This window comes from Diceros bicornis, chromosome 24, assembly GCF_020826845.1.
Source record: "Diceros bicornis minor isolate mBicDic1 chromosome 24, mDicBic1.mat.cur, whole genome shotgun sequence".
NCBI lineage: Eukaryota > Metazoa > Chordata > Mammalia > Perissodactyla > Rhinocerotidae > Diceros > Diceros bicornis.
The window spans coordinates 28031058-28058731 of NC_080763.1; the positions used below are offsets into that span (position 1 = coordinate 28031058).

Sequence of the window (27674 nt, forward strand, 5' to 3'; positions counted from 1 at the left end):
AGAAGCAACATAAGCTATTAAATTTAACAGGATTACTGGTTCCAATATTCATATAGTGAGAGAAATAAACTAAAAAAGGTTTGTGCTGCCATTTCAAAAGGCCAGATATCTACTATGTACTCAATAAATATGTTTATATGTGGTACTCTGGGCCAATGGCAAACATAATGCATAATCAGAAGGCCTCAAAAGCCTTTATTACCTTCTCAATATACCCATTTAGTGTACATAGAAGCTTTGCTTTTTATAACAAGCATTGCTGATATTAATTTCTCAGAGTATACACTTGAGATTTTTCCTAGCCCCAGACTGGACCAACCAGGGCTCTTTCTTTTTATACTTGAATACAGCTTAAGATGTTAAAAGAATTTAATCTATACAAAATTGTGACTAACATACGTCACTTTTATTATAGAGCTATATTCTTCTTGATCATTTTCAGATCAATTATACAATTTTCTCTTAACAGATAAATAGAAGAATCCACAGTTACAGAATATTTCCCTTGCTCTTTGGGCTTTGCTTAACCCATCCTTCATTTGCCAGAAGCAAACATCTTTACTCCTAAAGCACTCAAGCCAGCTCATTATATCACTCTCCAGCCCCGCCTTGCAGCTCTAGGCCCAAGAAGAACTCTAAATGTCCAAAGTATTTACTCTTCTTAACCCCCAATGTGAGCGTTGAGTGAATTGGTTCTGTCATGTGAGGATAACTGATTATGTTTCTCCTAATAAAGATAGACACTTAAGTTACTCATTTGTAAGCTGGCCCAATGTAAAAGGAAGAGAGAACTTCTGCCTGATGCCAAGTTAACATCAATTGCTCATACCATGGAAATGTCAATTAAAATTCTACTGTGATCTTTCAAACACAATTTTCTAGTCCAAGAAATGTGTATAAATCCATAGTGAATTGAGAGGCATACAAGATAAGTCTTAAACTCCATATATGTGTTAATATTCTTGGTTGGTCATTGGTAGATAACATTCATGGAGTCAGAATACTGTTGACTTTCACTTGAAAATGTAGATTCTGTGAATTCATCCTCATTCATCAGCTCTGTTTTTGGGGAAATGACTTTGCAACTTGTTGCTTTCATTTCCTAACGCTGCAGTTCCTATTAAGTTATACCAAGGAATAAAGTTCCTTTCGAGAGAGAGTAGCACAGAGGCTGAGCTGGCTTCCTGCTTTAGGAGATTATAAATGCTCTCAAATACTTCTAAAAGTAAGCAAATTCCAACTTGGGCTTTAAAGTTCTAACTTATTTTTTACTCCATGTACCACAGTGGTCTGAACGTGACAATAATAAAGGCTAACAGAATAAAAACAAATTTTTTAGCCCAAGGATACCTGCCGTATTGGAGAATTTACTTTACCTGCAGAGATTCCATTTCTTCATCTTTTCTGTGGGTCTCCTCCAGCAGATCTACAATAAGAAAGTAAAATATCCATCAAAATACAATGCAAAAATAGGCTGCCTCTTATTATCAAACTCAATTCAGTCAGTAGCTTGTATTAACTGTTGCCTGGAAAGAGAATTTGATGTTTAAGTATGAGAAGCAACGTAACAGAAATGCCCTCTGATCCCAACTGATGATACGTGGCAGAGCTCTGCACCCTGTTCAACCTAAGCTGGCTGAGAAGCCCTGGGAGGTCCCAGCTCTGATGGAGATACCAGCATATGAAACCAACTCATTTACAAATCCAAAATCATACCAATATTTTAGGAATTTGGCCCAGTGCTTATATAATTTAAAAGCAACACAAATTTTCTTTTAAAAAAAAGAAACTTTTTTTCTTTTGAAAGAAAAATTAGAAACAAACCATTTGCTCTTAAAATAAGCTCCCAAGCCACATTCCACCTCCTGAGTCAATTTTTATAACCAAATTAAAACACTCTGGAATAATGGGTGTTATTAATGGAATTAGAACACCACCTTACCTGTAAGTCATATTAATTATCTTTTCACACTGAGAGGGTGGGCAGCATTGAAGCTACATCTGACCAAGAGTTTGGCACCGTCTCAGAGAAATTAGTGGCTGGAAGGGAAGGCAGTCAACTGAAGAGAGCTCTGTCTAAATGCATGCGTATAGGCATGGTGTCTCAGTGCCCTACATTAATTTATGAACTTGCTGTAAAGGAAAATATATTTGGCAAGTAGAATTTTCTGCCTACAGCTATACCACCCTGTGCTATGATCTTATTAGATCTCACAAACCTAAAGAGGGCTGGGATGAGTCAGAACTTGGATGAAAACTGGCAAGAAACACCTACAGCAGCACACATTAATATTAGCATTTGCCTTACTCTATGATTGATATAGCTTACCAAGAGGCTGTGCTGCTTAAAAGGAAAATATAACTTACAGAAATTCAATACATATCCCAGAAAGGCAAATGCAAATGTTTTTAGCAAGTGCTATACTAGATGCAGCAGGAAGCAGTAATATAGGGGGTAGCCAAATTATGCTGGTATATGTCATAACTAGGCGAGCAATACGCCGAAAGTTTAGGGGACCTGGTAGATGATATAATTGATAGTGATGGCCCTTTAAGATTGCATGGCTAAGAGAGATACAGAGGAGCGGCAAGCAATCCTCTCAAGACACAATGCACTGGGCTTAAGAATAAGAAGTACTTTTATTTATTTATTTTTTTGCTGAGGATGATTCTCCTTGATCTAATATCCGTTACCAATCCTCTTCTTTTTTTACTTGAGGAAGATTTGCCCTGAGCTAACATCGGTGCCAATCTTCCTCTATTTGTATGTGGGATGCTGCCACAGCATGGCTTGACAAGTGGTGTAGGTCCGCGCCTGGGATCCGAACCTGCAAACCCGGGCCGAACTTAACCAGTATGCCACAGGGCTGGCCCCAAGAATAAGAGGTACTTTTTGCTCCGTACCCCATAGAGGAGCTGACTTTGCCTCCCAAACCTCTTATAATGAGTTACATCCTCCAACTTTAGGGAAGAATGCCCACATATTACAGTTTTTTTTTTTTTTTTTTTTAACATTTGTTGATCATTTATTGTTTTTTTTTTCTTTTTTTTTTTTGTGAAGAAGATCGGCCCTGAGCTAACATCTGCCAATCTTCCTCTTTTTGCTGAGGAAGACTGGCCCTGGATTAACATCTATGCCCATCTTCCTCCACTCTATATGGGACGCCGCCACAGCATGGCTTGACAAGCAGTGCGTCGGTGCACGCCCGGGATCTGAACCAGCGAACCCCGGGCCACTGCAGCTGAGCGCGTGCACTTAACGGCTTGCACCACCGGGCCGGACCCTACAGTGTATTTTTAAAAGAGTTTTTTGTTGGCATATCAGCTTCATTAGCTAACGATGGTACAGAAACCAACTTGGGGTGTGGTAGATTGTTTAAATGCCCTCAATCGTTCCTCTTCTTGCATCCTTACTCATTTACATTGTGACGTTGTAGCTACTTCCATCCAGAGGTTATATGCATGTACTTTCCACATCATGCATCTAGGCTGGCCTCCACTTGATTTAGTAAATAGAAAACAGCAGAAGCAACCTTGTGCCAATCTGCATTGAGGGTTCAAGAGGCCTTGCACATTTTTACTTTTCCATTTGGAATTCTGTCACTACCATATGAACAAGCCCAGGCCGGGCTGCTAGATGACAAGAAATACATGGTCCAGGACTCTTCCCACCCCTGACACCCTGCAGGTTGCCCCAACTAGCAGCCAGCAAATGCCCAGAAGCAGAGATGCTCAGCTGACCTGAAGGTGACTACAGATGACTCAGATGGGAGCCTAAGACCAGATAAACTGCCCAGCTGAGCCCAGTGCCAAGTTCCACTCACAGAATCATGACCTAAATAAATGGAATTTGGGGATGGTCTGGTACCTAACACTTGCTAACTGAGAGCAACCAGCTGCTAATGGAACACCAAGCATTTAGACTTTATTAGAAGGATACAGGAGTAATTAATAGATACATAGTAAAAAAGGATCCAGACTCTGGAGAGAATAACAACTGGTCTGGGTGGGTAGCAATGTAGGTAGCACGAATTAATGGGCGTTTTCTCCTGGTGCCTCTAATCTTTGTGTCACTGCATTCAAGAAGAAATTTCATAAAGAGAAGAGCTAATGAGACTAGCTTAGATCCTTTGCCTACTTCTTGGCTAGAGAAAAGTATGGAGCACTTTTATTGATAATCTCAAAAGGAGTGGATGAAGAAGAAAAAGGATAGTTTCCAAATGCAAAATCAGGGTACTGTTAACAGAAGAAGAAGGAGTGGGTACAAGACAGGCCAAAAGAACAGAGACCTTCTCCAGCTGGTTTCAGTAAATCATGTCTTCAGCACAGCTCTCTTCAATATTTGGGAGATGGAAGATCACTGTTGTGTCCCTATGTGGACATGGCCATTTTGCTCCACTACTTACGGATATTAGGCAGTTCTCAGAGCTGTGCTCTTTGTAATGAATTACACTCTTTAATGGTACAGTGTAGCTGGAGTGATGGATAGTGGGGTCCATCAATCATTAAAGAAAACTGATTTTGTTCCTTCAGAGTCAACTGTTTATGGCAAACACTGAACACTTAGCTAAAACTTACTGGATAAACAATGGGTATTGGATCTCTTAAATAGCCAAACTCAGCTCACACATTTGATAAAATACAGATGTTCAGTAAAAACAGATGTTGATAAAATAAAGAAGTTCAGTCTACCCTCAGCACTTCATAGTATAATTATTGCAATTTAAAAATTATGTCCTCAATTTTGTCCAAATACATAAAGGTCACCCTGCTCTTCCAACAAAGCTAACACCAATGGCAATGCCTGATTTTGGACTGCTGAACAAAAACAACGACAAAGGAATTCCTACAATTGGCATTAAAAATATAGAAATCCCCTTATGTTCACCCTCACTGACCCTCATCCCAGCTTCTATCAAGAGTATAAGTGGGGTTGGCCCCGTGGCTTAGTGGTTAAGTGTGCGCACTCCGCTACTGGCGGCCCGGGTTCGGATCCCGGGCGCGCACTGACGCACTGCTTGTCCAGCCATGCTGAGGCCGCGTCCCACATACAACAACTAGAAGGATGTACATCTATGACATACAACTATCTACTGGGGGCTTTGGGGAAAAAAAGGAGGAGGATTGGCAATAGATGTTAGCTTAGAGCTGGTCTTCCTCAGCAAAAAGGAGGAGGATTAGCATGGATGTTAGCTCAGGGCTGATCTTCCTCACAAAAAATAAAAAAAAAAAGAGTATAAGTGGACACCTGTTTTTGTTTTTTTCTCTATGCCACATGCCTTCCCTTTGACAACTTGTTGTTGTTCTCCATGTGATTCCTGTGAAACGTTCAGTCAGGGGCCTAACTAACCTCTCCTGCCACAAAAGTAGGTCATGACTCAGGCTGGGCAGTACCTTACCTCCCCAAGCATATAAGCTAAGCAATGCCAGCAGGAATCCTTTTTCAGGGACTAATATGGATACCAGGAGAGAATCTCTCTCCTTCAGAAGCTGCAGCTTATATTAGCCTGGGGCTTCCAAGGCTGTATTTTCTACTATGTCAAAGAAACCTGTACAACAATGAAGCTGGCAAAGAAGAAAGCAGAGCCAGAAAAACGGAGAGAGCTGGTTGAGGACAAGTTCCACCCTTGCCTGAAGCCCACATAACTCCTGGACTTCTAATGCTTTCTTGCTTTTTTTTTTTTTTTGCTTTTACTTAAATTAGCTCTATTTGGATTCTTGTCATTTTTAAAAGCTTCTGGAGATATGGTTGTATTGAACTTTCTTATCTCTATTCAGGAACTTGGAGAATTTAGAGTTGTCAAGAACTTTCTATATCACAGTGAAACATTTCATTCTACAATAGATAGATGAAGACATGAGGCTCAAAGAAGGCAAATGGTTTGCCTGAGATTACCTGGTTAGTGGTTGAGCCACAGCTAGAGCTTGGCTCTCCTACCTTCCTGCCCCCTATCTGTCACATCATGCTCTCATTTGTACCACTCAATACTTATTGTACCCTTCTTCATATGTTATTTTTAAAAATGCACACATTTGTATTCCTCTCACTTCCTTTAGGAGTTCTCTGATGTCAACAACCATGGCTTGAATATCTTTATATCCATATCCTCCCTAATTACTGCTTCTCTATCTTTGCTACTTAACTTAGATCTCCCAAATTGCCTTCTCTACCTACATCATTGCTTTATGCAATTGCTCACTTGTTAGGTGCATTGTTCAAGCACGTGTATTTGGAATGATGAACAGGGTTATTAACCTCTGCTGATGAAATATGGCTACTGGGCATCACTGAGAAGTGACTACTTTCCTGCAAACAGACACAAGATGAAAGAATGTAGGTGAGACCTCTGGACAGTTGAAGTGACATAAGGCTGTGACACCTGAGTGTGATTAGCGCATCTTGTTATAATGAGCAATCTTGTTGTTGTTTGTTCTTACCAGCTTTAGAACAAATGATCAGCATGGAAAAAGCTGAAGGGCAGCTCTGCTCCCTTGCTCACCACTGGCATGTTCGTGTTTCGCTTTATTATTCTCTGGTTTGCTGTTCAATACAAACAGCAATTCCACTGCCATGCAAATTGCTGTGGCTAAATGTGCTTCCATCAACATTAGTTAATGAAAAATTTTTTTGGTGAAAAGGGCAGCAGTCCTGTGTATTTTCCTTGGACTGGCTCCAACTCTTTAAATGAACTGATACTAACTCATTATGACATATAGTCTTTAGAGGGGGAAATAGTCCCATTTGAAAAAGCAGGACGTCATGGAGGAGAAGTGGAGAATCCAGTTGTTTTGCTTTTTTCCACTTTGCATTTCTCTGGCACACTCAGGATAATATATCATGACCGTGTTTTTGGCTAAGACAGTCTTGTACCACTTCCTTCACAGTCTGTGCAACTAGTGGTCTGGCTGTTGACTGCTTAAGGATGTCTGACACTTTTTTATGTTGATTCTAGTTCCTGGTAGCCAAGGAACCAGATAGGTTGTTTGTTTATTTGATTTTAAAGGGCAAATCATGTCCAGGTGTGCATGAGAACACAACCACCTAGCAACTTGACCCTTCACAGAAAGGTTGGAGATCAAGTTTAGAAATGAGTAGTTCTTTCCTTTAACTTTTACTACAAAATATTTCATTCAGCCCAGCTGGCACTGGAGAGAAAGTTATAGAAACAAGGGCTTCAGACACAGCAAGATTTATAATACCAGCACTGGACAGAGTAGCACTGGCAGCAGAACATGGTGAAGCAATGATTGTAGTTTAGAGAAAAGCATTTAGTTTCTGGCTCCTGTACCTCACTTAGTAATTCAGTGCTCCTGTGTTACTCAGTGTTATTCTGTGCATCCTGACATTTACCTAAAACAATAAATAATGTAAATTCTCAAAAGAATTCATCACTTTTTAAAAAGAAATTTGTGCCATTCTTCTTTGTGGGTGGCAGCCGTGGTATAATGAAATTAATCAAATAAAACAGCACACTACAACCCTTAAGGGGTCATAAATGAGGGGCCGAGCCTCTCACAGTTGTATACTAGATACTCAAGACATTAGCTGTATGCTGAAGACAATGGCCAATTTCTCTTTTTCTTTTTGGATCCCGAGTTATTAGAATCATTGATATTAGGGACAGAAGGGACCACTGAAATAATCTAATCCCAGGGTTTTCACTTTTTTCTTAAAGAAGTCAAATTCTGTCTTATGAATGAAATTATACACACTTTCAAGTGTATATTATAAATAAATAATTTAAGAAGCTGGAAAGAAGCTGCTTTGGTGAAAGCAGAAGTATGGCCTGGGGGCCAGCCTGCTGGCCTTCCCTCCAATCATAGGGTAGACCCCTGTGTGGCCATAGTGGAGCTATAAAGATCCAAATTATGCTGACTGAAAACCACTGATCTAATCCAACCACCTCACATTTTATAGATGACGACTGAGTTCTGAGAGATCAAAAGCTTCTGTCAATGTCACACAGCTAGTGAACAGAAGTGCATGAACCTGAGCCCAGGGCATCTGAACTGGACCAGGGTCCAGTATTTTTTTCCACAAAATAGCGACCACCTTCCTTTGCCTTTCAAAATTTGTATTGAAATGACATAGTATTCCAAGCCCTCCTATAAGTGCCTATACGTTTTCCACTGCTTCTCCAAACTTAAAGGAAACTTCACTAAAGCACTTATGTAACATCAACAAACTGTGAGAAGATCTGCAGTTAATGGCTGTCAACAATAAAATTCCTCAACTCTGGGAGATGACATCAAAAGATGTGGCTTTGATGGAAAGCAAATACCTAGTCACCTGACAAGGCAGTTGTTTTTGGTAATGTGTGTTCAACATACAACATACAGAATATCTCACAAAATAAAATAACAAAAAAAACCTGTATAAATGAATGGGTGACAGTTGACTAGTTCCTCAGCTTAATATAACACTTGTCAGTAAATGTTTTTCCTATTTGATTACACTAGCAAATAGATAAATGAATAACAGTATCACTCTACATTAGCCAAAATATCTCAAAAATAATCAAATGTTTTGGTTTTAAATTAATGTACATAAAACACTTAAAATAGTGTTTAGTACATAGTAAGAATTATATATGTTAGCTCTTATTTTATTTTTAAAAAATTACCCTTCAGGATACCTACTAAAATCAGGAAAATGTGTGAAAAATAATCAGTTGCATTTTAAAACAAATAAACAAAAAATACCCTCAAGTATACTGCTTTTAGATTCCATCTATGATTGGTAGCTACATTATTCAGAAATCTGCCATATCTACTGCCACCCACTGGTACATATCTGGATATACCACAATGAGTTAAGAGTTTTCTCATCAGGCTTGACCACAGAAAATACACAGGTTAAAATGAAGAACAACATTCAAAAAGTATGGCTATCCTCTGTGGTTTGTCTCAGACATTGAAACAACATACTGGTCTACAGATGGAGCCCAAATGGTCCAATAAATGAAAGGTTTATAATCCACTGTCTGTCTTGGGTATGTGGTAAAACATCCAAATACAGGTACTCATGTTTTATTTGATGTCAATTCATTTCTGGTGAAACTTTCCATCTTGACAACTTTAGAGATTTAAAACCTCTTCTCCACAAAACTGCCACTCTACAGAAAACAACACAATAATCTACCCCACTCCACCTCATTCTTGGCTCTGGCATGGAGAAACACCAAGATATAGAATGGAAGTTCTGACTCAGTCAACTATTAAGATTTCTGTCATTTCTATTAGCAACAAGAGCAGAGAAAGTAAAAACATATTTTAGGAAACAAGTCACTGTCCTAAATTGGTCTAAGAGTTGTCTTGGTCAAAAGGATTACATGTGACAATCAGCAAAATGAGCAAGAAAAGTTTATGATCTATTGTAAACACTACTTCAAGATTAAATTTCTTATGCTTAAATCCAGGCATAAAATCATAGACCATTTCTAAATTGTGTTCACCTAATAGAAAGTTGGCTTTTATTTAAATTCCTTAGGTTGGAAGGCAGTTTATCTTGGACTCTGTTCTGGCTCTAGACTCATAAGGTGCAAGTGATAATGTATTTTTAGGCCTACAGAAATCCTGGTCATTTGACTTGTTCTCTGATCATCTCCTGTTTATAGAAGCTACAATAGTCTGTGCTGGTTTCTTTCTACTAAACCAGATCTAGGCTTCCCAGGCCTTCCAGACTCCTGGGTCTACCCTAGATCTACTCTAAATACAACATAGACAAAGTTCTGAAAACCAAACATGAAGAACAAATCTTCAAAAGAGACAGAAACAATACCTTAGCTATAGCAGGAAAACTGTTAGAATGCTAGAGAATATCTCATTAGAAACCATGGACACCTATCAGAATGGCTATTATCAAAAAGACATAAAATAACAAGTGTTGGCAAAGATGTGAAGAAAAGGGGACCCTTATATACTGTTGGTAGGAATGTAAATTGGTGTAGCCACTATAGAAAACAGTATGGAGGTTCCTCAAAAAAGTAAAACATAGAACTAGCATACAATCCAACAATTCTACTTCTGGGTATTTATATGAAGAAAAGAAAAATACTAATTTGAAGAGCTATATGCACCCCTTTATTGATTGCAGCATTATTTACAATAGCCAAGATATGGAAGCAATCTAAGTGTCCATCAATAGATGAATGGATAAAGAAAATGTGGTATATACATGCACAATGGAATATTACTCAGGCATAAAAAAGAATGAAATGTTGCCATTTGTGACAACACAAATGAACCTAAAGGGTATTATGCTAAGTGAAATAAGACAGATAGAAAAAGACAAATATTGTATAATTTCATATATATGGAATCTAAAAAACAAAGCAAATGAACAAACAAAACAAGACACAGACTCATAGATACAGGAAACAAACTGGTGGTTACTAGAGCAGGGAGGGATTGGAGGGTGGACAAAATAGGTAAAGAGGATTAAGAGGTACAAACTTGTTACAAAATAAATAGGTCATGGGAGTATAACGTACAACATACAGAATATAGTCAATAATACTATAATAACTTTGTATGGTGACAGATGGTGACTAGATTTATTGTGGTTATCATTTTGTAATGTATATAAATGTCAAATCACTATGATACATACCTGAAACTAATAGGATACTGTATATCAATTATACTTAAAAAAAAAAAAGAAAGCAAAAAGAAACCACAGAGGCCATAATATATTTTTTAAAGGCTGAAAGAAAAGAACTGACAACTCAGAATCCTGTACACAGAGAAAATATCCTTTAGGAATGAAGGTGAAGTCAAGACATTCTCAGGAAGAAAAATTAAGATAATTTGTTGTCAGCAGACCTACAATAAAAAAAAATTACACAAGAAAGTTCTCTAAAAAGAGAAGAAATGATGAAGGAATCTGAGATGACCAGAAAGAAAGAAAGAACAGAGTAATCAAAAATATGGACAAATCCAATAGATTTCCCTTCTTCTATTGAGTTTTTAAAATTACATTTGACAGTTGAAATAAAAAATTTAACATTATCTGATGTAGTTCTTAATGTATATAGAGGAAATATTTAAGACAACTAGGTTATAACAGGAAGGGCAAAAGAATATGAAGACAAAAAGTTTTCTACACTTTGAACTGGTAAAATGACAATAGTAGTAGACTGTGATAGCTATGTGCGTATAACGTAATGCTTAGAGCAACCATTAAAAAAGCTATCCAAAAAGATGCACTCAAAAACACAACTGATAAATCAAAACGGAATTCTAAAAAAAAAAAGCTCAAATAACCCACAGGAAGGCAGGAAAAAAGAAAATAAAAAATAAAGAAAACAAACAAAAATGGCAGACTTAATTCCTAACATACCAATAATTACATTATATGAAAATGGTGTAAAGACACCAATTAAAAGATAGAACTTGAGGTGCCGGCCTGGTGGCGCAGCAGTTAGATGCGCACGCTCAGCTTCAGCGGCCTGAGGGTTCGCGGGTTCAGATCCCGGGTGCACACTGACGCACCACTTGTCAAGCCATGCTGTGGCAGCGTACACTACAAGGTAGAGGAAGATGGGCACAGATGTTAGCTCAGGGCCAATCTTCCTTGGCAAAAAAAGAGGAGGATTGGCATCAGATGTTAGCTCAGAGCTGACCTTCCTCACACACACACACACACAAAAGATAGAAATTGGCAGAGTGGATTAATGACAGAGTGGTCATTGTGACCCATGCACCCAACTATACGCTGTCTATAAAAAACTCACCTCAAATATAATGACATAAGCAAGATGAAAGTAAAAAAATGGAAAAAGATACAACATGCAAACATTAATGAAAAAAAGCAGGAATGATTATATTAATATGAGATAAAGTAGATTCCAGAGCAAAGAGAAAATTACCAGAAACAGAAAGGGACATTACATAATGATAAAAAGGGCTAATCTACCAAGAACACATAGTAATCCTATATATGTGCACACTAAACAACAAAGCTGTAAAATATGTGAAGAAAAAACTGATATAACTGAAAGAAAACACAGAAAAATTCAAAATTAGAGTTGGAGACTTCAACATTTCTCTCTCAAAAATTGATAGCACAACTAGACAAAAAATTGTCAAAGGTATATAGAAGCAAATATCAAGAATATATATAAGCATAAATATAAAAGGAAAATCTCTAAACATTTGGAAACTAAACACTTCTAAATAATCTATGGGTCAACAAGAATGTCTCAAGGGAGATAAAAAAAATATGAACTGAATAAAAATGAGAACACAATATATCAAAAATTGTGGGACACAGCCAAAGCAGTGCTGAGAGGGAAATCTATAGAACTAAATGCCTGCATTAGAAAAGAGAAAAGCTCTCCAAAGAATATTCTAGGCTGCCACCTCAGGAACCTAAAAAAAGAACAAAGTAAATCCCAAGCAGCAGAAGGAGGAAAATAATAAAGAACAGAAACCAATGAAATTGAGAACAGGAAAACAATAGAGAAATATCAGTGAAACAAAGAGCTGGTTTCTTACATATTTCAATAAAACTGACAAACCTTTAGCAAGACAGACCAAAGAGAGAGACAGAGACAGAGAGACATACACACAAATTACCAACATCAGGAATGAAACAGGGGATACCACTACAGATCTTGCAGATATCAAAAGGATATTAAGAGAAGACTATGAGCAACTCTTCAGATATAAATTTGACAACTTAGATGAAATGGAACACTTCTTTAAAGAGCACAAAGTACCATAATGTACACAAAATGAAATATACAATTTGAATAGCATTGTAACTATTAAGGAAATTGGAATTATAAATTAAAACTCCCAGGAAAGAAATTTCCAGGCCAGAAGGTTTCACTAGTGAACTCTACCAATTGTTTAAAGAAGACTTAGCACCAATTTTATACAATCTCTTCCAGAAAACAGAAGAAAAGGGAATATTTCCCGATTCATTTCATCAAGCTAGTATCACCCTGCTACCAAAAATATAAAGACAGTTAAAAAAAAAGAAAAAGAAAGAAAACTGCAGCTCCCTCCCAAATATAGATGCAAAAACACCTAACAAAATATTAGCAAATAGAATTTAACAATATATAAAAAGAATTATATATCATGACCAAGTTGGGTTTATTTTATGGATGCAAGATTGGTTCAATATTAAAAATCAATCAATGTAACCCATCATTTTAATAGGCTAAAGAAGAAAAATCACATGATCACATCAATTGATGTATAAAAACTACTTGAGAAAATTCATCATACATTCATGACAAAAAAAGAAACTTGGAAAAAAAAGAATAGAAGAGAACTTCCTAACTTGATAAAGAATATCTACAAAAACCTACAACTAACATTATACTTAATGTTGAAAGATGGAATGTGTTCCTCTTAAGATCAGAAAAAAGGCAAGAATGCTCTCTCTCACAATTCTTATTCATCATGGTACTGGAAGATCTATCCAATGCAATAAAGCAGGAAAAGGAAATAAAATGTATACAGATTGAAAACAAAGAAATAAAAGTGTCCCTATCAGTGGATGATATGATTGATTTCATAGAAAATCACAGAAAATCTACAACCCTCCTAACTCGGCTAAAGAAAAACTAAGCTCCTGGAATCAATAAGTGAGCTCAGCAAGGTCATAGGATACAAGATACACATACAAAAGTTGACTATATTTGAATATATTAGGAATGAACATGTGGAGATACAAATTAAAAATTACAATACCAGTTGAAAAGACCCCCCAAAATGAAATACTTAAGTGTAAATTTAACAAAACATGTAAAGGACTTATGTGCTGAAAACCACAAAACAAACATGAGACATATCATGTTCATGGATTGGAAGACCACATCGTAAAGATATCAATTCTCTCCAAATTGATATAAAATTTCAATACAATTTCTATAAAAATCCCAGCAATATTTTTTGTTGCTAAAAACAAGATTATTCTAAAATCTGTATAGAAAGGAAAAGAAACTAGAGTAGCTAAAACAATTTTTAAAAAGAAGAGTAAATTGGGAGAAATTAGTCTATTCAATTGGTAGACTATATAGCTATAGTAATCAAGACTGTGTGGTCTTGGTGGAGGTATATACACATAGATCAATGGAACAGATAGAGAACTCAATTACAGAAATGGAGAACAGATTAGTGGTTGCCAGGGGTTAAGGACGGAATGGGGGTGGAAGGGATGTGGGTTATGGCTATAAAAGGCAACATGAGGGATCTTTGTATTGATCAAAATATTCTGTATCTTGACAGTATCAATGTCAATATCCTGATTGTCATGTTTTACAATAGTTTTGTAAGATATTTCTATTGGAGGAAAATGGGTAAGAAGATCTTTATGTATTATGGGATCTTTCGGTATTATTTCTCACAACTTGATGTGAATAGAAAATTATGCTCAAAAGAAAAAGTTTAATTAAAAAATTCAGATAGGCTTTAGACAAAATGACAGATACTGGATATTAAAATTTAACTGATTAATTACTTTTTGAGGTCAGTATCTAAACATCTGCCCTTTCCCATCCATCCTCATTGCAGCTGCCCTAGTGCAGAGAGCCATCTTCTCTTTTCTAGACAACTACAATTACCCATATTTCTAAAGTAAAGTATATGGTTTGACTCTCTACTACTACTAAAATAAAAGAAAGAAAAAAGAAAACCTTGGTCAAGCTGAAGGATATAGAGCATGGGTGTTGGTGTCAGAGTCACTTGCATATATAATCTTATCCATCTACTCCTCTTTGCTCCACTCTAAAATGGAGACAAAAATGTCAACATCATACGATTGTTATAATGATTATATGAGATAATGTACATAACTTTTTCAATTAAAAGTAATTAAAATCACATTATTTCATCACACCTGTACAAAGATATCATGATAATAATTGTTATTATTAATTATGAATATAAATTATGTTGATGATTAGAGAGCCCTGCTTTTGAAGGAGAAATAATTGGGTAAAACTACACATTGATAGGATAAAGATCATTGTTATTCTCTCAGATATTGTATTAGGTTCTGAAGACTGAGACTCTACAATATCATTCCCTCCCCTCCCCATACCTTATAAACTAGAAATTAAGTTCTTTCTTGTTGATTGAATTCATGAGAATCAATACAGTGCAATGTTGTGAAACATACAAGGCAGTTTTTATTAAATCCAAAATGAATGCAGTGAGGGAAAAAGTTGTTGGTAAAACTTTCAGAAAAGCAATGATATCTTTAAGTTCTATACATTCTATTTCAAAAACATGTCCTGAAATTCTCACCCTAATTACTACAATAGCATCCTGCCGTGTTCCCTACCCTGAGTCTCTTATCACTAAATCTCTCCCCTACCCTGCCCCTGAGTTAAGAAATCTAAAACAGATATACTCAAGTCACTCTTCACTCAAAGACGTACTGTGGCTTTTGAGCTTATAGTATTAGATTCCATCTGTGCTGCCAAGTGATTGATTGGTCATGGTTTTCTGGAGTGTACATGGTCACGTAGTCTAGGGATATACCTGAGCTCAGCGGAACGAAGTTCTTAAACTCAGTTTTGATGTCCTCCATGGATATAGGGGCAGGGGGGAATAGTGAAATGTAGATGTCTAGTATTTTCCATGCTGAGATAGATAAAGTGCAAACTCCTTAGCATATCATTTATAAAGGATCTGTCTACAAATTTACTTCTAAGATTGTCATCACCACAATATCTCCTCGCATTATCTGTAACGTCCTTCCTAGATGTTACTAACTAGAAGATATCGAACCATTCTTCAAATCCCAGCTTAAAACAAATATCCTCTGTTGACTTTCACAAACCATCCCATGCCCAAACACCATGCATATTCCTGGGGCTATTGCTTCTGCTTTTGTGTTCCCAGAGTACTTTGTTTCTACTTTTTAAATTTATTTTATTACAGTTAATTGTTATACATTTGGATCTGTCACTAGATTCAAAAGCTTTGATAAGAATCATATTCAGGAGCTTTATCTCAGAATATTGTACGTGTTAAAGAAACATTTACTGAGTAAATGAATTTTTAAGAAAACAATAAAAGCCAAATTTCTTACAAATGTCATAGTGTAAATGGAGAGGAGAGAGGAGAGGAAATGTTTACTCCTACTTTGCTTTACTGTGGTCTTTACAACCATACCATGATATCTGGAAAGCTGGAAGGGTCAATCCTAGGCTGATACAGAAACATAATAGACTTGATATACGTCCCTCAAAGTAAGAACACTAGATGACAAACCAGATGATACGAAATAGGGAGACACTACCAGCATTTCAAAATGATTTTTTGGAAGTTATAACTACAATTTACTTCACTACATTTTATAATATTCCTCTATATTTTACCCCTTCTAATCTTCCTGAAATGATTGTGATTTCCTATTCCACAAGCAGTTATCTTCTGGCAAAAGTCAGAAGAATCTAGTCAGATATGAAATCAGGATAACTGCACAATTAGGACAATCATGGCAAAACCCATGACTACACAAACCAATCAATAATGTTCAAGTTCACGGCTCGGTTTCTAGCCCTGACGAAAGCATGGTTTACTTAGCAGATGGAAAAATACCAGAATGAGAGTCCTGAGACCTGGGTTCTAGTTCTTCCTCTGCTATTAGTTAGCTAACTAGATTTGCAAGAATGACCACTTAATCTTTCTTGGCCACAGTGATCATATCAATAAAATAATAAGAGTAGACTAGATTATTGCAAAGATCCCTCTAGTATTGAAATTTTAAGCACTGTTACTTTGGTAGGTTGCTGCCTGGTCTCTATATGTTAGTTGTTGTCTCAGCTGAATGGCTCAATCTGCATGAGTAACAATTATTCAGAATTAACATGCATGACAATCATCTCCCAAAAACTTTTTAGAAACCCAAATGATTCTTCACTTAGTTTAAGTAATTATTCTTATTGTTAGGACTGTTTATAGACAGTAAGGACACGTGACAAATTCATTCTCATTCACCTCTAATATTCATCTGTTTTCTTTTACACCCAGAGTAAATACACTTTAGATAATTACAAATCTTCCCTTTTTGTTCTTAAATCCTCACAATTACAGTAATTCTTCTATATCTTCTTATTCAGAGTTCTTTTAAATTCTAATAAACAAATTAAATCAACTGTCTCATCTGGAAGTAGAAAAACAGCACAAAACGGATTTTTACACAAATGGATTATATAACACAAATATTTTCATGTGTCAGATCAGTTTCTTTTCTTGTCGGTGTCAAGGCAAAAAAAAAGACCAAGAATGTCCTCAAAGGATAGCTTTGCACCAAACCAGGCACCAGACAAACCTTCTAAAGGGTAGTCAAGCATACCAAACCCAGTTCGTAAATAGGTAGGATTGAGATTTTAGTGGTTTTAGTTCCTTACTATTAATGAGAATTAAAATTGTGTGTCTCATTTAAATGGAAGGGATCCAAAAAATAGCCAACTAACTGGTAATGGAAAAATAAAAGTAAACGAAAACAGTCTCCAACGTGAGATTAGAGCATGAAAAGAAAAATTTTAAATGAATGTTTTCTTTGGTGTTATGTTCAGATGGCAAATGCTTTTCACGAATAATCTCACAGGTCATTGCTTCCTTTAATTAGTAACTTTTGCTAAACATAAAATAGCCTCAAGTAATTTTTAATACTGATTACAACTGCCTAGTCCATTAACAAATTGTCATATTAACACTGGCCATCGTGTACTGCCTATCGTTAAAGGTTACTCATTTCATTTTCATAGATTTTAATTAACTTTATCTTTCCCACTAGTTGATCATTGAACAGTCACGGAGGCATTTTGCCATTTTTGTTTCGCGATCTGCAGCATTTTGACTAAAAAAGAGGTCCAGAAAATGTAAAAAATGTGGGTCCAAATTATATGGTGGTGACTTGTAGATATATTCAAAAAAACCAGGATCTGTGAACTCATGGGCACACTGATTGAATCAATTTCATGTTGCCACAATACTTCTGGAAGTCTCTTTAAAATTCCTCTTTCCATCAGCAGCTTCTCTTATTTGCATTAGCTGGGAACAGTACATATAATCATAACTGACAGTCTAAAGGGAGTTTAGGCTTATAACACAAGGAAAGGAAAGGAAAATGCTCATTGTTTAGATTCTCGAAAGTAGAAACTGTTATCTTTGTTTGGGAAACAGAACGTACCGTACTTGCAGTCTAATCCCTAAGGTTTAGGCAGGTCTACAAATTTATAACAGACCTCTAGGGCTCTAGTCTCAAACAATGGCCTGTTTTCCCTGCACTTTCATATATAAATATATGTAGAGAGCAGAGGAGCCTGGCTCTTGAACATCATGTTGTTACATATATACGATCTCTGTTTCAAGGTCACCTTCTCCGAGAGGACTTTCCTGATCTAAAAAGATCTAAAACAGTACACATACTCTTCTTTGCCATCATTATTCGCTACACCTGCTTTGATATTGATATATATTTTTTATATATAAAATATATACGTATTTACATATTTATCAACAATATCAAAAGCTATATCTGAAGACAAACACACATAGCTCAGTTTCAAAATAAGTATGTATTCTAAAGAAAATAAGTATATACTAAGAAAAGATTGGAGCTGCACAATAAATATGAGCAGTTACAGGGTAACCAAAATAATACAAAACAAGAGAAAGAGGAGCAGGCAGGAGATAGAGTGGAAACAACAGCTAAAGACATACAGGAAGGACTACGACTCCAACAGCGTTTCCTCTGTCTCCTATTTTTAAGTTCTAGCCCTCGCATATGCAACCATCCTTTTAACACCTCCCCTGGTTCTTCTCTGCTCTTATCTATCACAACTCTCCTCCTTGCAGTCTCTGCTCCCGTCCTGCTTGCTTCCCTTCCCTGCTCTTCTAGGGCTATGCCATTAACATCACCTCAGGGTCTTTGCCAAGACTGACTCTTCTGCCTAGAACAAACTTGCCATTCAGTCCCTCACTTCATTTAGGTCTCTGCTCAAATGTCACATCAGAAAGGACTTCCTTGATCTAAAAAGATCGAAAATAGTACACACATCCATTACTTCCAAATTACCCCGCTCTGATTTTCCTCACAGAACTTTTTCTGTATATTGGTTTAGCTGTTTATTGTCTTTTCCCTTCCACCAGAACGTAAGCACTGTGAAAACACTGATTTTGTTGTTCAGGTCACTAAATGTCTCAGGCACCTAGAGCACTGCCAGGCACAGAGCAGGTGCTTAGTAAATACTTTTTGAATAAATGAATCTAATTCTAGCCTTCCTACTAATGTGAAGTTGAACTTGATACAACACAAATTACATCTCATTTCACATCTTCATTTTCTTCCAACACCAACCTAACCTTGCTTAAAATACTTTAATCACTTCCCAAAGCTTTTAGAAGATAATCTACATTCTCTTCATGGATTGGACTCTGTTTAATTTTCCACTCATCTTTCAACACCCCTTTCCATATTCTAACTTCTATTCATACTAAACTATTTGCAGTTCTTAAATGTAACACGCTCCCTTCAGCCTCTAAACCCAAGTCTGTTTCTTCTGCCTGGAGTGCCCTATCTACCCATTTACCCCGGCTAACTCTTACTTGTCCTTCAGGATCCAGCAAAGCTTTCCCATTTGGGGTTAGATACCCTTAGTAACTGCTCTCACAGTCACTGCTCTGTGCTTTGCTGTAACACAGTACTTTCATATTATTTAAAAAAAAATAATAATGGTCTCCTTATTTATCAGCTCCTCCTCCCACATTACGTGAGGACTCTTTGGTGACTGCAAAGGATCTCTTTGCAATTGTTCAACACAGTACCTGGAACCCAATAAGCACTTAATGAATATTGACTCAATGGATGTATACTATAAATTTATATTAAAAACTAAAGTATTCTGGGGGCCGGCCCGGTGGCGCAAGTGGTTGAGTGCGCGCGCTCCGCTGCGGCGGCCCGGGGTTCGCTGGTTCGGATCCCGGGCGCGCACCGACGCACTGCTTGGCAAGCCATGCTGTGGCGGCGTCCCATATAAAGTGGAGGAAGATGGGCATAGATGTTAGCCCAGGGCCGTCTTCCTCAGCAAAAAAAGAGGAGGATTGGCGAATGTTAGCACAGGGCTGATCTCCTCACAAAAAAAAAAAAAAAAAAAAAAAAAAAAAAAAAAAAAAACACTGAAGTATTCTGGCTTTTGAGATTTGAGAGATTTCAGAACTATGACTGCAAAGACTAAGATCACAAAATTCTACATTTGAGCCTTCATTTGCAATAAACTACATAATCAAATATTTGTTATATGTAATTTCAAATATAAGGCTGAGATATTTTAAACTCGGTAAAGTATCTGGATAAGTAAATATTATGTAATTGGGAAGGGCTAGGCATGACTCATTTTTTTTTTTTCAAAAAGTAACCTTGGTTAATATTTCATGATTTGCCTATAAACTGAACCTCCTTGCCTGTAACTGACTTTGAACCTTTTAAAACTAAAACATTAAATCATATATCTTGAAGTTTACAGCATAAATAATATGAATTTTGTTTAAGATATGAATTTAGAGATTCTATTATGATAGTCTCCCTCGACCATGTCCCACTCCCCCAGGAGCTGGGTGAGCATTTGGGTGTCCATTTTCCCACATGGTGATGGATTTGCACTTTGCTTCATCAGGTCTCCCTTGGGCCAAAAACACATTTTAGACATAATTATGGGAGCAGTCTGTGGCAGTGGAAAACCAAAGTTAACTGAGCCACATGGAATAAAACCCATGTCATTGGTGTCATTACCAGTATACTCTAACCAACAGAGTTAACCTCAATGTAAATAGCAGGCAAAAATAGCACAACATTCCATCTTTTGGAGAAATAGGTCCCTTTGGAAAGAATGCAATAAGAAGGAAACACCTGGCCTCATATTTTTTGGACCAAAAGAGGACACGAGTATTGATTTTTTAAAATTATACACGTATGTGAGTAAAAAAAAGTAAAACAGTTGAAAAAAAAGTTTACAGTGAAAAGTAATCCTCAAGGATCTACACGAATAAAGGAAGTGCATCAAAGAAGGAATAAGTAAAGGTAAAATAAAAACTATTTCTTATTCTAAATGACCTAAAAGATAAGTTTGTTCAAAATAATAATAGCAACAATGTATTTAATTATGTTTGCTTATGTATATATCTTGTGTGTGTGTGTATGTGTGTGTGTGTGTGTGTGTGTGTGTGTATATATATATATATATGTAAGTGAAATGAACGACTAATGATATAATGGGTGGGAGAGAGGACAATTATTTTGTTTATTTTAAAGCACTCAAACTACTTGCGAAGTGGTATAATGTTATTTGAAAGTGGACTTGTATTAGTTGTAAATGTATACTGCAAACTCTAGGGCAAACCTAACAAAAGTTAAAAAAGAAGTATAACTGATATGCTAAGAAACAGAGAAAATGGAATCAAATAAAATACTAAATGAAAACCCCAAAAGGCAGAAAAAGAGAAGACAAAAATAGGAAGAAAGAACAAGAGCAACAAATAGAAAACAGTAACAAATATGGTAGATACTAATCCAACTATATAATTACTTTAAATGTTAATGGTCTAAATGCATGCAGAGATCGTTAGAGTGGATCAAAAATCGGTATAACTCAACTATATGTTATCTACAAGAAATCCACTTTAACTATAAAGACACATATATATTACAAGTAAATGGGTGGAGTAATGAACCATGCTAACACTAATCAAAAGAAACCAGGAATAGCTATATTAATTTCAGACAGAGCAGACTTTGAAGCAAGGAAAGTTATTAAAGATAAAAAAGGGCATTACATAATGATGAAGGGGTCAATTCTCCAAGAAGACATAACAATCCTTAACGTGTATGCATCTAACAACAGAACATGAAACTATATAAGGCAAAAACTGATAGAACTATAAGGATAAATAGATACATCTACTATCACGGTTGGAGACTTCAACAACCCTCTATCAAAAATGGACAAATCTAGCCAGCAGAAAATCAGTAAGGACACAGTTCAACTCAACACTATCAACCAACTGGATATAACTGACATCTATAGACTACTTCAACCAATGACAGCAGAATATATAACCTTTTTAAGCTCCAAAAGAACATTTACCTAGACAGACCACATTCTGAGCAACAAAACATACTTGAACAAATTTAAAAGAATATAACTTACAATGTCTGCTCTCAGAACACAATGGAATTAAACTAGAAATTAATAACAAAGAGACAACTTGAAAATACTCAAATACATGGAGATAAAACATCATATTTCTGGGGCTGGCCCAGTGGCATAGTGGTTAAGCTTGCGCGCTCTGCTTCGGTAGCCCAGGATTCAGGGTTTTGGATCCCAGGCGCACACTGACACACCACTCATCAAGTCATGCTGAGGTGGCATCCTATATACAAAATAGAGGAAGACTGGCATAGATGTTAGCTCAGGGACAATCTTCCTCACCAAAAACAAAACAAAACAAAACAAAACATCATATTTCTAAAGAACACATGGGTCAAAGAAAAAATATCAAGAGAAATTAAGACATATTTTGAACTAAATGAAAATAAAAACACAACTTATTAAAATTTGTGAGATGCTGTGAAAACATTGCTTAAAGGGAAATTTATAGCATTGAATGCATATATTCAGAAAGATCAAAAATCAATAATTTAAGTTTCCACTGTAGGAATCTAGAAAAAGAAAAGCAAATTAAATCCAAAGTAAGCAGAAGAAAAGAGATAATAATAATTAGAGCAGAAATCAATGAAATTGAAAACAGGAAATCAATAGAGAAAAATCAATAAAACCAAAAGCTGGTTCTTAGTAAAGACCAATAATATTGAAAAGACTCTAGCCAGGCTAACTACGAAAAAAAGAGAGAGGATACAAATTACTAATATTAGAAATGAAAGAGGGACATCACTATATATCCCATAGAAATTAAAAGAACAATAAAAGAATACTATAAATAACTCTATGCCCACAAATTTGATAACAGATGAAAAAGACCAATGCCTTGAAAGACACAATCTGCTAAAACTCACACAAGAATATATAATATGAACAGGCCTATATCTATTAAAGGAATTGAATCAATAATTAATAACCTTCTAAAACAGAAAGCACCAGGCCCAGACGGGTTCACTGGTGAATTCTACCAAACATTTAAGGAAGAAATTATACCAATTCTCTACAATCTCTTTCAGAGGACAGAAGCAGAAGGAGTACTCTCTAACTCATTCTATGAGACCAGAATTACTCTAATACCAAAACCAGACAAAGATGTTACAAGAAAAGAAAATTACCAACCAGTATCTCTCATGAATATAGATGCAAAAATCCTCAACAAAATATTCACAAACCTAATCCAACAACATGTGAAAAGAATTATACACCACAACCAAGTGGGATTTGTACCAGGTATGCAAAGCTAGTTCAACATTTGAAAATCAATTAATGTAAGCCATCACATCAATATATTGAAAAAGAAAAATCCTATAATCACATCAATAAATGCAGAAAAAGGACTTGATAAAATCTAATATCCACTGATGACAAAAACTTTCAGTAAATTAGGAATAGATAGGAACTTTCTCAGCTTGATAAAAAATATCCATAAAAAATCTACAGCTAATGTCATACTTCATGGTGAGAAACTTGAAGCTTTCCCCCTAAGAATGTCTCCTCTCATCATTCATTTTCAATATTTACTGGAAGTCCTTGCTAAAGCAATAAGGCAAGAAAAGGCAATAAAAGGTATATAGATTGGGAAGGAAGTACTAAAACTGTCATTGTTCACAGATGACCTCATCACTTATGTAGAAAATCTGAAGAAAGAATCGACAAAAAAAAACTCGGGGAGCTAATAAGTGACTACAGCAAGATTGCAGGATACAAGGTTAATATACAAAAGTCAATTGCTTTCCTATGTACCAGCTATGAACAAATGAAATTTGAAATTAAAACCACAACATCACTTACATTAGCACCCCCAAAACGAAATACTTCAGTATAAATCTAACAAAATATGTACAAGATCTATTTGAGGAAACTACACATCCTGATGAATCAAATCAAAGAAGAATTAAATAAATGGAGGGATATTCCATGTTCATGGACAGGAAGATTCAATATTGTCAAGATGTCAGTTCTTCCCAACTTATCTATAGATTCAATGCAATCCTAGCCCAGATCCCAGCAAGTTATTTTATGGATATCAAAAAACTGATTTTAAAGTTTATATGAAGAGGCAAAAGACCCAGAATAGCCAACACAATACTGAAGGAGAAGAACAAAGCAGGAGGACTGATACCACCTGACTTCAAAACTTACTATAAAGCTACTTACTATAAAGTGTGTTGTGGTGCAAGAATAGTTCAATGAAACAGAATATTGAGCCCAGAGAAATAGACCCATGTAAATACAGTTAACTGATCTTTGACAAAGAAGTGAAAGCAACACAATGAAGCAAAGACAGGCTCTTAAATAAATGGTGCTGGAACAACTGGACATCCACATGCAAAAATATGAATCTAGACACAGACCTTATATCCTTCACAAAAATTAACTCAAAATGAATCACAGACCTATATGTAAAATGGAAAACTATAAAACTTCTAGATAATAACATAGGAGAAAACCTAGATGTTCTTGGGGATGGTGATGTGTTTTTAGATACAACACCAAAGACACAATCCGTGAAAAAAATAATTGATAAGATGGACTTCATTAAAATTAAAAACTTCTGCTCTGTGATAGACAATATCAAGAGAATTAGAAGACAAGCTACAGACTGGGAGAAAATATTTGCAAAAGGGACATTTGATAAAGGACTGTTATTCAACATATACAGAGAACTCTTAACACTCAATAATTAAGAAAACAACATGATTAAAAAATTGGTCAAAGACCTTAACAGATACCTCACCAAAGAAGATACGCAGATGGCAAATAAGCATGGGAAAAGATGCTCCACATAATATGTCGTCAAGGAAATGCAAATTAAAACAACAATGATAGGGACCAGCCCGGTGGCACAAGTGGTTAAGTGCACATGCTCCGCTGCGGCGGCCTGGGGTTCACCGGTTCGGATCCCGGGCGCGCACTGAGGCACTACTTGGCAAGCCATCCTGTGGCAGCGTCCCATATAAAGTGGAGGAAGATGGGCATGAATGTTAGCCCAGCGCCAGTCTTCCTTGGCAAGAAAAGAGGAGGATTGGCAGATGTTAGCACAGGGCTGATCTCCTCACACACACAGAAAAAAAACCAACAATGATATACCACTACATACCTACTGGAATGACCAAAATCTGGAACATTGGCGAGGATGTGGAGCAACAGGAATGCTCATACATTGCTAGTGGGAATGAAAAATGGTACAGCAACTTTTGACAATTTTGTGGTTCCTTACAAAACTAAACACACTCTTACCATATGATCCAGCAATTGTGCTCCTTGGTGTTTACCCAAAGTAGTTGAAAACATGCCCAAACAAAAACCTGCACAGCGATGTTTACAGCAGTTTTATCCATAACTGCCAAAACTTGGAAGCAATCAAGATGTTCTTCAGTAGGTGAATGGATAAACTATGGTACATTCAGACAATGGACTATTACCTAGCACTAAAAAGAAATGAGCTATCAACCCACAGAAAAACATGGAGGAAACTTAAATGCATATTACAAAGTGAAAGAAGCCAATCTGAAAATACTACATACTATATGATTCCAACTTGATGACATTCTGAAAAAGGCAAAACTATGGAGATAGTAAAAAGATCAGTGGTGAAAGGGGGTTGGGGGTCGGAAGGGATGAAAAGGTAGAGCACAGAGGATTTTTTAGGGCAGTGAAAATATACTCTGTATGATATTATAGTGATGGATACGTCATTATACATTTGTCCACACTCACAGAATGTACAATACCAAGAGTGAACCCTAATAAAATCTATGGACCTTGGGTGATTATGATGCGTCAATATAGGTTCATCAAATGTAACCGTGTACCACTCTGGTGGAGGAGGTTGATAATGGGGGAGGCTATGCATGTGTGGGGGCAGGGAGTATATGGGAAATCTCTGTACTTTCTGATCAATATTGCTGTGAATCTAAAACTGCCCTAAAATTTTTTTTTCAAAACTAAGCTTCATTCCCCAATACTGAAATACCAACTCCCATCTCTTAGGTACCCTCAAGTCAACCTCTATCACTATTTCCTAAATTTTATTTCTAGCTCAGTGTACCTGTATGTGTGTGTGTATGCACACAGTCCTCTCTTTTTTTTAACAAATGGTAGCAAGTTATATACTGTTGTTTTTTTGTAATGTGTAAATCCTTGTACCACCTGGAATTAATTTTGTTGAAACAAATGTGGTATGGATTATACTTTATCTTTCTTTTTTTTGTCAAGATAAATGGCTAATTGACTTAAAGCCACTTAGAATTATCAGCTTTTGCCCCACTTACTTGAAATGAGACCTTATTGAGAACTAAACTCTGTCTGTATCTGAGCATATATCTGGGAATGCTACTGTTCTTACAATCTGTGTAGTCATTTGCTACTACCACTGATTTAACATTGCTTCAGGTTTTGATAACTCAGAAGAGGTATAAGAATCTAACAACCTATCACATAGTAGGTGACACAGATTGGCAAATGAGGTATTATGTTATGGACACTAGAAACTATAATTCCCGGGGTATTCTCATTAATCCTGAATCTCAAGTATTTACACATAAAATAGGGATAAAACCTTTGGTTTAACAATGAAGTAAAAAGTATGAACACAATATTGGTGTAGGTATGGAGAAACACATTTTCATTCATTCCTACTGGGAGTATAAAAATCTGTACAACCTCATGGAAGGAAATTATGCAAACGTTACCAAAACAATCAATCCACATGCCCTTTGATTTACCAATTCTACTTCTAGGAATTTACTCCACAGCCATATTTTACTTGTGCAAATGATATATGTATGTTGTTATTCACTGCAGTGTTACACAAAAGCTGAGAATATCTTACATTCAAATCAGTAAGGAAACTTGTTAAATAAATTACGGTACCATCACACAATGGAATTTCTACACGGCTGCTAAAAAGAATGAGGAAGTTCATTATACATTAATACAGAAAGATCTCCAGGGCCGGCCTGGTGGCTTAGCGGTTAAGTGCGTGCGCTCCGCTGCTGGCGGCCCAGGTTCGGATCCCGGGCGCGCACCGAAGCACCGCTTCTCCGGCCATGCTGAGGCCGCGTCCCACATACAGCAACTAGAAGGATGTGCAGCTATGACATACAACTATCTGCTGGGGCTTTGGGGGGGAAAAAATAATAATAAAAAAAAAATAAAAATAAAAAATAAATAAAAAAAAAAAAAGATCTCCAACAATCCAAAAAATGTTAAGTAAAAAGCATGATGTTGAACAGTGTGTAGTGTGCCATGATCTGCAGAAAAATTAATAGAAAAAGAATATATATTTTTATTTGCTTGCATATGCATAAATTATTCCTGGCAGAATATATCAGAAAATAGGAGCGTGCAAATGTATGGCAAAGGAATAGGACCGAGAGTAAGATTTTTCAATAAATCCTCTAATGTATCATTTTAGTTTTAAACCTTAGAATTAATGGTAAACATAAAGTATTTATTGAGAAACTATTATGTTCCCAAAAC

The 27674-nt window shown here is 36.3% G+C and overlaps 1 protein-coding gene across 10 annotated transcripts in view; it reads right to left on the reverse strand.

Annotated features, from left to right (window-relative positions):
- Positions 1-27674, reverse strand: part of CEP128 (centrosomal protein 128) — a 393976-nt gene that overhangs the window by 85532 nt on the left and 280770 nt on the right. For all 10 annotated transcript variants that reach the window (XM_058567480.1, XM_058567475.1, XM_058567474.1 and 7 more), the window contains one exon: positions 1377-1426. In XM_058567480.1, the coding sequence (XP_058423463.1) occupies positions 1377-1426 (50 nt within the window). The remainder of the gene's footprint in view (positions 1-1376; positions 1427-27674) is intronic.